The sequence below is a fragment of the Leucoraja erinacea genome, chromosome 7 (genome assembly GCF_028641065.1).
Source record: "Leucoraja erinacea ecotype New England chromosome 7, Leri_hhj_1, whole genome shotgun sequence".
Taxonomy (NCBI): Eukaryota; Metazoa; Chordata; class Chondrichthyes; order Rajiformes; family Rajidae; genus Leucoraja; species Leucoraja erinaceus.
In genome coordinates, this window is record NC_073383.1 from 30,638,388 (window position 1) to 30,656,441 (window position 18,054).

General features: G+C 45.0%; 1 protein-coding gene across 4 annotated transcripts in view; it reads right to left on the bottom strand.

Annotated features, from left to right (window-relative positions):
• The window catches only part of rbms1a (RNA binding motif, single stranded interacting protein 1a), an 86,598-nt gene that overhangs the window by 39,057 nt on the left and 29,487 nt on the right, over positions 1-18,054 (bottom strand). For all 4 annotated transcript variants that reach the window (XR_008723733.1, XM_055638133.1, XM_055638136.1 and 1 more), the window contains exon 2: positions 10,569-10,741. Coding sequence is in view for 3 of the 4 variants with exons in the window: in XM_055638133.1 (XP_055494108.1) it covers positions 10,569-10,741 (173 nt within the window). In the remaining variant the exon portion in view is untranslated. The remainder of the gene's footprint in view (positions 1-10,568; positions 10,742-18,054) is intronic.

Consider the following 18,054-nt stretch of genomic DNA (forward strand, 5'->3'; position numbering starts at 1 on the left):
ACCAAAATGCCCCATCTATATTAGTCCCACCTGCCCGCATTTGGCCCATATTCATTCAAACCTTTTAATGCATAAGTCATAGTAGCAGAAGTGGGCCATTTGACCTATCAAATCTACTCCTCCATTCAATCGTGGCTGATCTATCTTACCCCCTCAACCCCATTCTCTTGCCTTCTCCCCATAACCCTTGACACCCTTACCAATCAAGTGTGTCAATCTTTGCTTTAAAAATACCCAATGACTTGGCCTTCTCAGCCATACGTGGCAATGAATTCCACAGACTCACCACCCATTGATTAAAGAAATTCCTCCTCATCTCCTTTTATTCAGAGGCTATGGCCTCTGGTCCTAGACTCTACCACGAGTGGAAGCATCCTCTCCACATCCACTATTCAAGCCTTTCACTAAGCAGTTAATTTCAACGAAGTCTCCCTTCATCCTTCTAAATTCCAGCAGGTACAGGCCCAGTTACGTCAAATGCTCATCATACATTAACCTACTCATGCCTGGGGTCATTCTCGTCAATCATTTTCTATCCATGTATCTGTCTTTTAAATGTTGTTAAAGTGTTCTCTCCACTGATATGTTTATCTTTGATATTGGCTCTTGGCAGAACAGACCTTGTGAGTTTGGCCCGCAGCCACTCCAGATAATGCTGAAAAATGTAGGTATGTTTTAGTTAACATCAAATCGCTAGATGTTCTGTGCCCTCACCACCCACCATCAGTACTTTGGGTCACAGGCTCTCTGTTCAACGTCTGCCTCCAGGTGCCTGATAAACATTTATTTTCTCTCGCAGCCAAGTGGGTTTTCCAATTCAAGAACGCGTTACATTGTAGTTAATTGACTCTTCATTAGTTTATCAGTCACCGTGGAACTGGGAAAAGTGGACCAGATGCAACTAGTTCTCAACCTTGAGGGATTGCCAAATTATGTTCTATCCAGGGATTCTTTACTGTCATCAATAGTTTTCGAAATGCAGTTATTTTACAGAACCCTCTTTAGTCAGAGGAGGGTGAATCTGTAGAAGTCATTCCCACAGAAGCTTCAGATTTTAGAAATACAGCATGGAAACAGGCGCTTCGGCTCATGCGTCCGAGCCGACCAGTGATCACGCCATACACCAGCACTATCCGACACACTAGGGACAATTTATAATTTTACTGAAGCCAATTAACCTGTAAAACTGTACGTCTTTGGAGTGTTGGAGGAAACCGGAGCATCTGGAGAAAACCCACGCGAACACAGGGAGAACGTGCAAACTCCGTACAGACAGTACCCGTGGCGTTGTAAGGCAGCAACTCTACCACTGCGCCACTGTGCTGTACTTCCGGGGTTATGTCCGTGCCTGGGTGGTGTTAGAGGGACTACACGCTGTCCATGGGTGGTCTGGGGGATTTCCGGGACCGCTGGGCACCGCGGAGTGTAAGATAGTTGTATAACAATTTATTGTTTGTCATGTATTCTGGTGGTGGGTTCTGTTTGTTTTTATTACTGTACTGTATATATTAAATCAATATTTGAACAAATATTTTTGATTTTTTTTAAACTGTTCTTCCCTTTTTTATAACATCAGGTAAAAAAGGTGGAGACCAAGTCATTGGGTATTTTTGGTGGAGATTGACAGATTCTTGATTAGTACAGGTGTCAAAGGTTATGGGGAGATGGCAGGACAATGGGGTTGAGAGGGAATGATGTATCAGCCATGATTGAATGGCGGAGTAGATTCGATGGGCCAAGTAGCCTAATTCTGCTCCAATGACATGAACCTATTGGAGGGTGCTGATAAAGAAGCCAAGAGTTCTTCATTGATGTTGGTTATCATGGACATGAGGACAGTCCAGACGCTGTGGACACACTATGCTTCTTGTTGGTCGGCACATTCAGGTTATCTATGACGTGCTAACCCTGGGTACACAAGACCTTTCTCGTGATTTTCCTCCAGCCGTATTTACGTTCCCTCTGTTGTTTTGGGGCCAGACTGGTGGAGATAAGGATGGATTAGCTGGCAGCAGGTCTAACCGTCTTTAGTACTCATCAGATCATGGGTTTTGCCAGTGTGCTTGCAGACCTCCCCAAGATAATTACATACCAGTGACGAAACAATGTGAAGCCCTGTATCCTCTAACAAAGTAGCATTGTGGTGCAGCTGGTAGAGTCTCTGCCTCACAGCCGCAGAGACCCACGTTCCATCCTAACCTCAGCTGCTGTCTGTGTGGAGTTTGCACATTAGATTAATTGGCCTCAGCAAATTGTCTCTAGTATGTAGCGAGTGAATGCAGAAGTGGGATACCATAGAACTAGTGTGAATTGGTGATCGCTGGTTGGCGTGGACTCAGAGGACCGAAGAGCCTGTTTCCATGCTGTATCCCCAACCAAACTAAAACCTTATAAAGGAATGAAATTAAGATAAGATGATGACTGCGTGTTTTGCTGCAGGTTGAGGCAGTGGCAGAAGAGGTGAAATAATTATTGCTCCCTGTATTCTGCAACTTAGCCATCCAAAACTGTCTGGGATGTAGTTCAGTGGTGGAGCGTGAGCTTTGCATGTGTGAGGTCCCGGCTTCCACGGCAACTCCAGGGTTATTTTTTGGTGGCCACGGTGGCGCAGCGGTAGAGTTGCTGCCTTACAGCGCCGGAGACCCGGGTTCGATCCCAACTATGGGTGCTGTCTGTACGGAGTTTGTACGTTTTCCCCGTGACCACGTGGGTTTTCTCCGAGATCTTCGGTTTCCTCCCACCCTCCAAAGACGTCCAGGTTTGTTGGTTAATTGGCTTGGTGTATGTGTAAATTGTCTCCAGTGTACGTAGGATAGTGTTAATGTGCGGGGACCGCCGGTTCGTGCGGGCTCAGTGGGCCGAAGGGCCTGTTTCCGCACTGCATCTCTAAACTAAACTAAAACTGAACCTCCAAGGTATTCTTCAGATGCCAAGGCAGCAATGAGTCAAGAGAGAGTAACAAGATAAGCAAGTTGTTTACGATGTACTTTAACACATGGAACTGCCAATGCTGGTTTACTAAAAAGGACACAGTGGTGGAGTAACTCAGCGGGTTAGGCAGCATTTCTGGAGGCCATGGGTAGATTTCTGGTCAAACACAAACTGCATCCATCTAAAGAAAGGTCCTGATCTGAAATGTCGTCTATCCATGTTCTCCAGCGATGCTGCCTAACCCGCATATAGTATGATTTGACTGGAGAGCGTGCAGAACAAGCTTTTCACTGTATCTCTGTACATGTGACAACAAATAAACCAAACCAATTGTGTTGGCACGGAGATTAAAACCACATGATGCAAACCCCAAAGCCAAGAATTAAAACCTGAGACACCCCGCCCAGCCTCTGCCCCGGGGGTCTGCAAGACCCAGACAGTCTGCAAGTTCCACATTAGCCTCATCTTGCTCCTTGTAATCAGAGTGGAAGCAAGTAATCCTCAATCCAAAGGAAGAACGAAGAACAAAGACTATACAGTCAAAGTGGAGATACAAATATAACCATGAAGTGTAGACCATTGGGGCGCTGGGGAGATGACTGCCCTGCCGGCAGTCTGGTCGTATTTTCTTTCTTTTTGTTATTTTTTAGTTTGTTAAAAGTTTGTTTTAATGTTCTTCGGTTTGTTTTATGTGGGGGGAGGGGATCGGGGGAAACCTTTTTTTCAAGCTCTTACCTTCCCGGAGATGTGATCAATTTTCGGATCACATTCTCCGGGCTCTGCGGTCTACCATCGATGGGTCTACCATCGATGGAGCTGGAGGCGCGGACTTAACATCGGCGCCTCCTCGGAGCTGATCCCTTGCCTGGGATCGCTCCCACCGCGACCATCGCGGACTTTAACATAAAGAGTTCGCAGTCGGGAGAGGCTAGTTGGGAAGCTCCAACGTCGCGGAAGGTTCGACCAGCCCCGACGCGAGGTTCGATCACCCTGCGCGGGGGAGCTGACATCCCCTCGATGAGGGAGCAGATCGCCTCAATGCGGAGGGCCCGTACACCGCCGGCTACGGGAGTTAAGATCATCCCATCAACGGGGGCTCGAGGCCCACGGCCGAGGAAGAACAAAAGGAAGAGACTTGAACTTTATTTCGCCTTCCATCACAGTGAGGAATGTGTAGGAGTCACTGTGGTGGATGTTCATGTTAAAATGTGTTTTTTTGAGTGAACTGGTGCTTTTAATTGTATGACTGACCTGGCCAATGAAATTCCTCGTATGTTGCAAAATATACTTGGCGAATAAAGTGTGATTCTGATTCTGATATCACAGGGACATTAGACCAGAGTACATTAACATTGGAGTTACGAGTGCACAAGGTAATCGTTGATCAGCTGACAGAATTAAAAATGTTGGGCGGGATGGAATACATGGAGGAACTTTGGACCAAGAGGATGTACCATTGGTGAGACAGTATTGATTGGGCAGTTTGAGTCATAGAGTCTTACAACATGGAAACAGGCCCTTTGGCCCAACCTGCGCACACTGACCAACATGTCCCATCTACACTCATTGCACCTGCCTGCATTTGGCCCATATCCCTCTAAACCTATCCTATGTACCTGTCTAAATGTTTCTTAAACGTTGTGCAAGTATCAGCCTCAATTACTTCCCCTAGCAGCTCATCCCATGCACCCACCGCCACCACCACTGTTGCTTGACTACATTGAAGCAGTGAGAGATTTCTTAGAAGAGCTTTTTGCAGAATACAAAGATTCACATTAAAGAGAAAGCTTTAATGATCATCCTCAGACATAATTCCAGTTTAAATCTGGAAGGAGCCCAATTCTTAAATTCAAAGTCACGGTGCCCTTGATGGCCACTGGGATTGCGGTTATCTTTCTAGTTAGTAAGTGTGGCTGCAGCAGTAACATCATCTTTATTGAAGTGCTGCACTGCTACAATTGCTTTTAATATGTTAAACCGAGGCTCTGACTGCTCACATTGAATGCAAAAAATATTCCTGAGTACTTTTATTCTCAAGAGTCTCAGGCAAGTTGACATCAATGTCTTGTGATTTACCTTCCAATTAGCATTATTTGCTATTAATATGCCTCTACTGCTGAGGCCTACGGTATCTCTGGTTGCCAACCATTTTAAATCTCCTTCCTGTACTGACCTTTCTGCCCTCTCCACTGTTAGAGTGAGGCCACACACAAATTGGAGGAACAGCACCTGATATTCCACTTGGGTAGCTTACAACCCAGCGATATGAACATTGAATTCTTCAATTTTAGGCAAGCTCTAACTAAGCCCCCCCTCCAACTCCCCCCTTTCTCCCCCCTCCCCTCCCCTGTGCTCCACCTGGGCTCCCAGATGTTTCTCCCCTCCCTCCACCCCCCCTCCTCTCCCTGCTTCTTTTCTTTCTCTGGATTCACAATTGGCAACTCTTCAAATCTGTCCCTCGTTTTCTGCTTTTATCGCTGGCCTTTGTTTCACCCATCTGCCTATTAAAAACCATCCTCACCCATGTCCACCTGGTAACTGCCACAGGTTGTCCTCCCTCATTCTTCTTCCCCTCCCCACAACCGCGATACAGTCATTCTGAAGAGGGGCCTCGACCTGATACGTCACCTATCCATGTTCTCCAGAGATGCTGCCTGACCTGCTGAGCTACTCCAGCATTTTGATTCTTTTATTAACATGCTCATGGCTGATCAAGTCAGGCCTCAACTCTAATAGGAATCTGAGGGGTAAACTATTCACACATAGGGTGATGGATATATGGAACAAGTTGCCAGAGGAGATAGTTGAGGCAAGGACTATCCCAACATTTAAGAAACAGCTAGACAGGTACATAGATAGGACAGGTTTAGAGGGATATAAGCCAAACACAGGCAGGTGGAACGTGTAGATGGGGCATGTTGGTCAGTGTGTGAAAGTTGGGTTGAAGGACCCGTTTCCTTGCTCTGTGGCCCAATGGCCCTGTGACTCCACTTCAAATACCTCTGACGATCCAGTTTCCATCACACATTGGGGCAGGAAATTCCAGAGATTCACCACATCTCTGAGAAGGTACATTTCCAGGTACCTCTGTTTTAAACAACTGGTCCCTTATGTTAGGTTAGTTTAGAGATACAGCATGGAGACAGGCCCTTTGGCGCACTGAGTCCATGCTGACCATCGATCCCCACACATTAACACTACCACACACACACACACACACACACACACACACACACACACACACACACACACACACACACACACACACACACACACACAAACAGGAACACACACACACACACACACACACACACACACTGAGACAGCACCTGTACGAACCGGAGAGTAAATTGAGAGTGGCTGTTTTTGGGAAAGCCCCCGTCAGTCGTTGGAGCTATTTAAGGACAGCTGATCAGAGTTCAGGACCGGCATGTATCCATAAGTCCAGTAAACATGGGGTACAGGAGGCAAGAGCTAACAGAGTAAATTAAAGATGGCATTGGGAAAGCCCCCGTCAGTCGTGGGAGCTATTTAAAGGACAGCTGATCAGAGTTCAGGGCCGGCATGTTCCAGTAAACAGGAGGGATAAAGATGGCAGGGAAAGGAAACCTTAGATGACCAGAGAGGTTGTACATTTGGCTATAAAGGAAAAGGAAGCACATGCAAAGTTTAGGAAGATAAAATCATATACAGCTTTTGAGGAGTATAAAGCAAGCAAGAAAGAAGTAAAGTAGAAGGGCCAAAAATGGCCACAAATTGTGACTGTCAGGTCAGATTTAAATAAATACCCAAGGCAGACGACACCAAAATTGGTGGAGTTGCGAACAGAGAGGAAGGCTGTCAAAGGACACAGTGAGAGATAGATCATTGGCAGAAATGGGCAGATGAAGTTTGTTCTGAACATGTGTGAGGTGATATGCTTTGGAAGGTTGAATGAAAAGAACAAGTAGACAGTTAATGACAAAACCCTTCACAGCATCGATGTACAGAGGGATCTTGGGGGTCCAACTCTGCAGCTTGTTGAAAGTAGCAACACATGTCGATAGATTAGTAAAGAAGGTGTATGGTATGATTGCCTCCATCGGTCAGAATCAGGCAATCATCACAGCTGTATGAAACTTTGATTGGGCCACATTTGGAGTATCGTGTGTACTTCTAGTTGCTCCATTACAGGAAGCATATGAAGGCCATGGAGAGGACACAGAGGAGGTTTACTAGAATGCTGCCTGGATTAGAGGGTATCAGCTATAAGGAGGTTGGACAAATTTGGATTGCTTTTTTCTGGAACGTCAGGAGGCTGAGGGAAGACCTAATAGAAATTATGAGAGGCTTAGATAGGGTAGATCGTCAGGACCTTTATCCCCAGCGAGGAATGTCAAAGACAAGCGAGGATAGCTATATTGTCAGAGGGGGAAAGTTTAAAGGAGATGTGCGTGGCAAGTTTGTTTTTTTAACACACAGATTGTGATTGGTGCCTGGAACATCCAAACCGATGTGGAGGAAGCAGATACATTTGTGGCATTTAGATAGGCACTTGGATATGCAGGGAATGGAGGGATATGGATCGCATGTAGGTAGAGGAGATTAATGATTTGAATGAGGGAATTGAATGCAACATCTCCAAGTTTGCGGATGACACGAAGCTGGGGGGCAGTGTTAGCTGTGAGGAGGATGCTAGGAGGCTGCAAGGTGACTTGGATAGGCTGGGTGAGTTGGCAAATGCATGGCAGATGCAGTATAATGTGGATAAATGTGAGGTTATCCACTTTGGTGGCAAAAACAGGAAAGTAGACTATTATCTGAATGGTGGCAAATTAGGAAAAGGGGAGATGCAACGAGACCTGGGTGTCATGGTACACCAGTCATTGAAAGTAGGCATGCAAGTGCAGCAGGCAGTAAAGAAAGCGAATGGTATGTTAGCTTTCATAGCAAAAGGATTTGAGTATATGAGCAAGGAGGTTCTACTGCAGTTGTACAGGGTCTTGGTGAGACCACACCTGGAGTATTGCGTACAGTTTTTGTCTCCTAATCTGAGGAAAGACATCCTTGCCATAGAGGGAGTACAGAGAAGGATCACCAGACTGATTCCTGGGATGTCAGAACTTTCATATGAAGAAAGACTGGATAGACTCAGCTTGTTCTCGCTAGAATTTAGAAGATTGAGGGGGATCTTATAGTAACTTACAAAATTCTTAAGGGGTTGGACAGGCTAGATGCATGAAGATTGTTCCCGATGTTGGGGAGGTCCAGAACAAGGGGTCACAGTTTAAGGATAAGGGGGAAATCTTTTAGGACCAAGATGAGAAAAACATTTTTCACACAGAGAGTGGTAAATCTCTGGAATTCTCTGCCACAGAAGGTAGTTGAGGGCAGTTCATTGGCTATATTTAAGAGGGAGTTAGATGTGGCCCTTGTGGCTAAAGGGATCAGTGGGTATGGAGAGAAGGCAGGTACAGGATACTGAGATGATCAGCCATGATCATAATGAACGGCGGTGCAGGCTCGAAGGGCCGAATGGCCTACTCCTGCACCTAATTTCTATGTTTCTATTAGTTTAACTTGGCATCATGTTCGGCACGGACATTGTGTGTTGAAGGGCCTGCTCCTGTTCTATGTTCTATATTAAATGTTCTGCAATTTTACTGCTATGCAGCATCAACTATAATGTTTTCCACAGAATTAATGGTTTGGTATAAGTTTACATCACAATTGTTTAAGAGACAAATGACCAAACAGACTTTCAGGAATTATAGCAGCGCGGTGGTAGGTTTGCTGCCTTACAGCGCCAGGGACTGTGACCACGTGCGTTTTCTCTGGGTGCTCCGGTTTCCTCCCACAATCCAAAGATGTACAGGTTTGTAGGTTAATTGGCTTTGGTTAAATTGTAAATGGTCATTAGTGTGTAGGATAGTGCGAGTATACAGGATGATCATTGGCCAGCGCGGACATGGTGGGCCGAAGGGCCTGTTTCCGCGCTGTATCTCTAAAGTCTAAAATAGTGTTCACAATATGCAGCAAGATATTTATCTGAAATGCAACTGAAATAAAACATGATGGGGTGCAATGCATGTTTAGCATTTCCGTGGCAAAATATCAGAGGCTGACTGGCCTGTGACAGCTGAGAGTGCGGTCTCAGGAAAAACACAAAAGTGGAATAAAGGCAAATTTCCAAATGGTTGCAGAAGCTGGATTGTTCACCAAAGCAAGAACACAATTCTGCAGATGCAGCAACACTGACGAAATGTCATCAACATAAAACGTTAACTTTCCCTGACTACAAGCGTTGCCTGGCCAGCAGTTGCAGAGTAGGTTGTGTGGTTACTGCCAAAGACTCTGTCAAGAGAGACTATTGAGCGAGTGTCATATTGACCGAAGAAGGGTTCCGACACAAAACATCACCTATTCTTTTACTCCAAAGATGTTGCCTGACCCGCTGAGTTACTCCAGAATTTAGTGTCTATCCTTGCAACAACTTTGTTAGGTCTAGTAATTATCACATGCATGCATACCTGCAGACGTTTCTTGAAGCATTAATGATGAACTCATTGATTACAGAGATAGGAAGGATTTATCATCAATTTGCAATATGATGCCCAAATGTTCTTGTCCAAATTAATTCCGAAACACTCTCCTTCACATAACTAGATGTACACCTCCAGATTTAGGGACATTTTTTTCCCAACTGGCTATCAGGCAACGGAACTATCCTATCACCAACTAGAGAGCAATCCTGACCTCCCATCTATCTTTAATCGGACTTTACAGGACTCGATCTTGCACTAAACATTATTTTCCTTATTCCCTTTATCTTGTATCTGTACACTGTGGGTGGCTTGAATGTAATCATGTACAGCCTTTCCGCTGACAGGTTAGCACACAACAAAAAGCTTTTCACTGTATTTCGGTACATGTGACAATAATACACTAATCTAAACTAGATAGGCAAGAAGAAGGGTTTCGGCCCGAAACGTTGCCTATTTCCTTCGCTCCATAGATGCTGCCTCACCCGCTGAGTTTCTCCAGCATTTTCGTCTACCTTCGATTTTCCAGCATCTGCAGTTCCTTCTTAAACATTTTGTCTACTCCACCGCGATATCTCCTCAAGGTATGCCTACTTTGAAGAAGTTCTCCTCCTCCCTCCAAAGACAGTTTGACAACCTCCTCTCTCACTGCCCCCCCTGTTATTCCCCCTTCCCTCCAACTCTACGACCTCATCCTAACCCAGACCCGGTACCACAGCCACGTTTGCTTTCTCGAGACTTGCCTGCGCCTCCAACTTGTACCTCATGGTTTCCAGCTCCAGTTCCCTACCTCCCAGTTCGGCCCCAACCCAACTATAGATACCGACTGGCTATCTGCCGCCATACACAGCAGTTCTCCTGCCGTGCCCTGCAATCCACTCTGGCTGCTATGCGCTGGCACCAGCAGGACCCCGCTTTGATATATCATTTTTTTACATTTTGAAGAAGGGTTTCAGCCCGAAACGTTGCCTATGGCCTTCGCTCCATAGATACTGCCTCACCCGCTGAGTTTCCCCAGCATTTTTGTCTACCTTAATGTTGAATAACAGCACATTTTAAAATGAGCAATAACAAATGGGATTAAATGGTTCTGATGCGTTTGCAGCAAATACTTACGGCTGGCAGAGTTTCACCAGATCTTGGTCAGTGGTGCCTGGTGGCAGTCCTCTGATGTAAAGGTTCGTCTTACTAAGCTGTTCCCACCCTGCGTTACTGCTGCCACTGCTGTTGTTGCTGCTCGTGAGGGGACTAGGAGGGGCCATTGGATGCGAGGTGGGTACACAGGAAGTCTACAAAAAAAAGGAAAATGTACTTCATTTTATATTCTTTACACTTTAGACATTAGAGATACAGCGCGGCCAGCCGAGTCCATGCCGACCAGCCATCACCCCATACACTAATACTATCCTACACACTAGTTTACAAGTTTACCGAAGCCAATTAACTTCCAAATCTGTACATCTTTGGAGTGTGGGAAGAAACAAGAGCACCCAGACAAAATCCAAGCGGTCACAGGGAGAACTTACAACTTCTGTATAGACTGCACCCGCAGTCACGATCAAACACTGGTCTCTGGCGCTGTAAGGAAGAAACTCTACTGCTACGCTACTGTGCCACCCACAAATTTATTAAACCTGACAGGCAGACTGCATATTTCTAATATATACTGAGATCACATTTGAAAAGTAGATTCTTAATGATTTTAAGGATAGCACAGCTGGAAGAGCTGCTGCCTCACAGCGCTAGAGACCCAGGTTTGATCCTGACTTCGGGTACTGACTGTAAACCAACATCTTCCTCCCATAGAAACAAGATGTTGGTTTACAACAGTGGGCACAAAGTGCTAGAGTAACTCAGCGGGTCAGGCAGCATCTTTGGGGAGCGTGGATTGATGATGTTTCACATTTGAAACCCTGTTCTTCCTGTGACCAAGTGGGTTTCCGCCGGATGCTCCCGTTTCCTCCAACATCCCAAAGACATGCAGGTTTGTAGGTTAATTGGCCCCTGTAAATTGTCCCTAGTTTGTAGCGAGTGGATGCAACACTGGGATAACTAAGAACCATTGTGAACAGGTTATCGATGGCCGGCGTGGACACGATGGGCTGAGGGCCTGTTTCCATGTTTTATTATTAACAGCAAAATGAAATTCATGCATGCAATATGCTTTTCAATATACAGAAATAGTAATGCTATATCCACTGCTGCTCAAATTGAAGTGTAATGTTTAAAGGTAATTGTGTAATTGAAGAGGCTTGAATAGGCATGTTGATATGCAGGGAATGGAGGGATATGGATCACATGCAGGCAGAGATTAGTTCAACAGTCAAAAGTGTTTTATTCTCTGCCCATTTCTGTAACTGATCTATCATGTGTAAGGTGATGTGTTTTAGAAGATTGAATGAAAGGGGCAAGTGGGCAGTTAATGACAAAAACCCTTCACAGCATTAATGTACAGAGTGAGCCTGGGGTCTGAGAATCCCTAGAGTGGATGAGAAAGTGAGATTCATGGAACTAGCATGAACCTAAACTGAACCTAAACCAAAGTGAGGTGCAGAGGCCCAAGTCTCGGAGCTTGGCGATGCATTTGGAGGGGATGATGGTGTTGAACGCCAAGTTGTAATGGATGCAACCCAAACACAAGTTGATGCACTGTATTTCCATCACATGCTCTCTCACACAAAGAGTGGTGCGTGTATGGAATGAGCTGCTGGAGGAGATAGTTGAGGTAAGTACTATCGTAATGTTTAAGAAACAGTGTCAGGTGCCTGCTCTGAGCTATCATTATTTCAAAGACGTTTCCTTAACTACAGCATGATAATGGCAAAAAAACGTATACTTAAATTTTGGAAAAATGCATCTACCCCAACGCTTAAAATGTGGATCACAAGCATGTCTGAAACGCTACATCTTGAAGATATGAGACCCGTCTTAGCAGGAAAATCAGAGCAATTTTTAAAGATATGGCCGGTCCCCTGTTATTGATTCATTACAAGTATAAAATGGTGCAACACAACTCTGGAATTAACCAATTTACAGGGTGATGGGTGTGATGAGAAATGAAGCAGGTATATCAGCACATAAGGGTCTCTTTTTTTATTTTTCTTTATTATTTTTGGTTTTTGTCTTCTTACTCTTCCATAGGCTTTTACTTGTTCACTCCTGGACTGCACTATCTGCTAGTCTAGGGGTTTACACATCACTATTTCTCTCACTGTCTCTCTTGTTCTACCTCTCTTGTTAAATTTAAAATAGAAGATGTACATTAAATGTATTATGCCATATGCCACGGTTTATACGACTGTACATTGCTTCTAATAAAAATACAAATAAAAATAAAGAAACAGTGACAGGTATCTAATCTAATTACAGAGTGCTATAATTACTCCTTTTACTGTTAATTCGCTAAGTACTCTCATTCCCAGGAACACAACTGAGTGGTAAGCACGATATTGATATATATATATATATATATATATATATATATGTATGCTATATATAAAACACCTTTTTGTTGCTCTATTCATTGCTTCTATTATTGAAGATCAAAACCCACTCTTACCACCACTTTCTCATGAATTATAAAATGTCATAACCACGGTGGTATACCATTTCCTTCCCCATTGATTCAGGAAGAAACCATTTTAAGACAAAACCTTCCCCTTAAATACATAAATCCCATTCTGTTGAATATCACACGCTTTATGCAGCGAATAAAGTGGCATCTGATGAAGGGAGGAAGTGAGCAACAAGAATCAAAAGGGGAAGGGGAAAAAAGCAAAAGAATAACTGAAGGAGCAGTCCTCTACAACCCTCACCAACTTCTATCGATGCTCCGTGGATGGCATATTATCAGGACGCGTCAAAACCTAGTTTGGGAACATCTCCACCCAAGGCCGCAAACCAACCTCCCTTCCATTGACTCCGTCTACATGTCACGCTGCCTCAGCAAGACGACCAGCATAATCATGGACCAGTCTCTCCCTGATCACGCCCTCTTCTCGCCTCTCCCAGCAGGCAAGAGGTACAGTAGTTTGCAAACACATCTCCAGATTCAAGGACAGTTTCTTCCCAGCTGTTATCAGGCAATTGAACCATCTTCTCATCAGCTCGAGTGACCTAGCAGTGACCTGACCTCCCATCTACCTCATTGGGGACCTTTGACCTGTCTTTAATTAGACTTTTATTGGGCTCCATATTATATCTTGCACTAATTGTCGTACCCTTTATCCTGTATCTGTACGCTGTGGATAGTTTGATTGTAATGATGTATCGTCTTTTCTTTGACAAACAAAAGCTTTTCACTGTACCCCGGTACACATGATAACAATAAATTAAACTAAACTGTGCAAAAGAAAAGTGAGATAGTGAAGAGCAATTGGCCACACACGAGCTATAAATCAACACGAGTAAACACAAGAGCAAGAGAAGACAGTTTCTTTCAGAGTCATAGAGCACGGAAACATATCCCTTGGATAAACTCGTCCAATGCCCCAGGAATTAGTTTCCTAGCTTCTCACAATGTCTGAGACTCTGAGGATCTATCGCCTGTAATATTCTTAAGAAAGGGATACAAAGAAATGCAGATGTAAGTTTTTTTTAAACCACACAAAGCGCTGGAGTAATTCAGCAGGCCAGGGAGCAAGTTTAGTTTAGTTCAGAGATACAGTGCCAAAAGAGGCCCTTCAGCCCACCGGGTCCGTGCCGACCAGCAATCCCCATACGTTAACACTATCCTACACATTAGGGACAATTTACACTTATACCAAGCCAATTAACCTACAAACCTGTACGTCGTTGGAGTGTGGGAGGAAACCGAAGAGCTCGGAGAAAACCCACACAGGTCATGGGGGGGAACGTACTAACTCCATACAGACAGCGTCCGTGGTTCGGGATCGAACCCGGGTCTCTGGCGCTGCAAACGCTGTAAGGCAGCAACTCTACTGCTACGCCACAGTGCTGCCTGTAGGAAGGAACTGCAGATGCTGGTTTACAATGAAGATAGGCACAAAGTGCTGTTTAGGCAACATCTCTGGAGTCCCCTATTCCTTTTCTCCAGAGATGCTGCCGGAATGTGGGTCTGAGGCTCGTCACCCTCTCGCCCTCGAGGACCGGGAGCTGGAAGGAGGAGAGAGTCAGCTCCACTGACAGATGCTGGGCAAAGGCTGGTGGGAGAAACGGTGGGGGGTCTAACCTTCCACGCCTTCAAGGTCGGCTGCGGGAGGTGCCACCCCCCGGGGCACGAAGGCTGATAGCCTGGAGAGGAGAGATGGATGGCTCGCTGGCGATCTGAATGAGGTGATGGCTGCAACGGTCCTTTATGGTCAGGTGCAGCTTGGACTGTGTAAAATAGTGCTAAAATCTGGCGACTATTGCATATGCGCTCGGTGGGCTGTTTCTATGCATGGGGTACTTCATCGAGGATTGGCTTTACGTGTGGCAACAATCTCACTGATCTATACACCACACGGGTGTCAGAGGTTATTGGGAGAAGACAAGAGAATGGGGTTAGGAGGGAGAGATAGATAAGCCATGATTGAATGACCTAATCCTACTGCTATCACTTATGACCTTATGACCAAAACAAATATATTTCACTGTACCTTGGTACACGTGACAATTTAAAAAAGAACCATTGAGAGAACCCAAAGCAAATTTACCAATCTGCATGATCTTTGCAAAGATGACCTGATCACATTTGCTACTTGGGTTTGGATTAAATCCCTCCAGGTGATGCACAAGAACATCAACCTGAACTAAAGAATTTCTGTGGCCGTGGAATTCCACACCTTTCTGTGTTTGGACATCAGGCCACCTCACCCCCACCTATTGAACAATGGATGTTAAGTTGGTGATTAAACAACATAACCACAATGTAAAGTAGTACAGGGACTTGTTACATCAGTCAAAGCTTACATGATTCCCTGCAAAACAGCACAAAGTGCTTGAGTAACTCAGTAGGTCAAGCAGCATCTCTGGAGAACATGGATAGGTGACGTTTCAGAATGAGATACTTGAGGGCGAGGGTCTCCACCCGAAACTTCACATTGTGAGCACTTTTGGGCCCCATTTCTGAGGAAGGATGTGCTGGCATTGCAGAGGCTCCCTCTGAGGGTCACAAGAATGATCCCAGGAATGGTTGGGTTAAAATATGATGAGCGTTTGACGGCACTGCACTCGCTGGAGTTTAGAAGGATGAGGGGAAGGTCTCACTGAAACTTATCGAATAGTAAAAGGCCTGGATAGAGTGGATGTAGAGAGGATTTTTCCACCAGTGGGAGAGTCTGGGATCAGAGGCCACAGCCCAGAATAAAAGGATGAAACTTTAGAATTGAGACAAGGCGGAATTCTATCTGAGGAATTTCTTTAGTTTGGTTTGGTTTGGAGATACAGCGTGGAAACAGACACTTCGACCCGCCAAGTCTGCACCGACCAGCGATCCCCGCACAATAACACTATTCTACACACACAGGACAATTTACACTTATACCATGCCAATTAACCTACAAATCTGTACGTCTTTAGATCTCGGAGAAAACCCACATGGTCACAGGGAGAATGTACAAACTCTGTACAGACAGCACCCATAGTCGCGATCGAACCCGGGTCTCTGGCACTGCAAGCGCTGTAAGGCAGTAATTCTACGGCTGCGCCACCAAGCTGCCACAGGAAGTAGTCAGAGGGTGGTGAATTAGTGGAGGCGATTAAAGATAGTCTGTGGGTCTCCATTAAGGTAGCTTGTAGCTCAGGACCGCTCTCTAGTTAGTGATAGAATGGTTTAGTTGCCTGATAACAGCTGAGAGGAAACTGTCCCTGAATCTGAAGGTGTGCGTTTTCAACTTCTGCATTCCTGCATGATGGGAGAGGGGAGAAGAGGGAGTGATGGTCTTATTTAGGCAGCGTGAGTTGTAAATAGAGTCAATGGAAGTGAGGTTGGTTTGTGTGATGGTTTGGCTTGCATCCACAATTGTCTGCAATTTTTGAATGAAAAATGTACATCGCCACCTCAACAATCAGGAACTCCAGAGCAACCATTCCAATTATATACGGTAGACAAAAATGCTGGAGAAACTCAGCAGGTGAGGCAGCATCTATGGAGCGAAAGAAATAGGCAACGTTTCGTGTCGAGGCCCTTCTTCAGACGTTGCAATTATGTCAACTTTTTTTTCACAGTTTGCTTGAATGCTTAACTCTGATACAGACACATCTGTGGAAACTATCAATTGTTCATGTTGTCGTGTGTGTATATCAGTTTTATAAGAAACTGAGGCACACATTCTTAAACTTCATAAGGTTCATAAGTTCTCGAAGGAGAATTAGGATATTCGGCCCATCAAGTCTACTTGGCCCCTTTCAAACATGGCTGATCTATCTTTCCCTCTTAACCCCATTCTCCTGCCTTTACCTCATAACCCCTGACACCCTCACCAATCAAGGGTCTGTCAATTTCCACCTTATAAATATCCATTCACTTGGCCTCCACACCCGTTGGTTGCTTCTCAGACTGGAGGCCTGTGACTAGTGGTGTGCCTCAGGGTTCGGTGCTGAGCCCATTACTATTTGTCATCAACATCAATGATTTGGATGAGAACATACAGGGCAAGATTCGCAAGTATGCTGATGAAACAAAAGTGGGTGGTTTCGCAGATAGTGAAGATGGTTGCGAAAGATTGTAGCAGGATTTGGATCGACTGGCCAGGGCGGCTGAGGAATGGTTGATGGAATTTAATAGAGAGAAGTGTGAGGTGTTGCATTTTGAGACCATGTTATAGGAAAGATATTGTCAAGCTTGAAATGGCTCAGGGAAGATTTACGAGGATGTTGGAAAACTAGAGGGCGTAAGCTATAGGGAGTGGTTGAGTAGGCTGGGTCTCTACTCCTTGGAGCGCAGGAGGATGAGGGGTGATCTTATAGAGGTGTACAAAATCATGAGAGGAATAGATTTAGAGTAGGGGAATCGAGGACAAGAGGACATAGATTCAAGGTGAAGGGGAAAAGATTTAATAGGAATCCGAGGGGTCAATTTTTCATACAAAGGGTGGTGGGTGTATGGAACAAGCTGCCAGAGGAGGTAGTTGAGGCTGGGACTATCCCAACATTTAAGAAACAGTTAGATAGGTACATGGATAGGACAAGTTTGTAGCTTCTTCTTCTTTCGTGTGGCATGCACAGCCTAAAGTTGTTGGACAACTTGTTCTATTTGATCTTCCGTTTGTGCACATCGAGTTGATTGCATTAGTCGAAACAGGGCGGACCACGTGAAGGTTGCAATCTTCCACCCCAAGTTTGTAGCAATATGGACCAAGCACAGGCAGGTAGGACTAGTGTCGCTGGGACATGTTGGTCGATGTAGGTAAGTTGGGCCGAAGGGCTTGTTTCCACACTGTATCACTCGATGAATTTAAGGTGAGTGGGGAAAAGATATAATAGGAAGCTGTGGGCAACTTTGTTTTACACGAAGGGTGGTAGGTATATGGAACGAGCTGCCAGAACAGGTAATTGAGGCAAAATTACAAAATTGTTAGACAGATACGTGGATAGGATGGGTTTAGAGGGATATAGGCCAAACAGAGGCAGGTGAGACTAGTTTAGTTTAGAGATACAG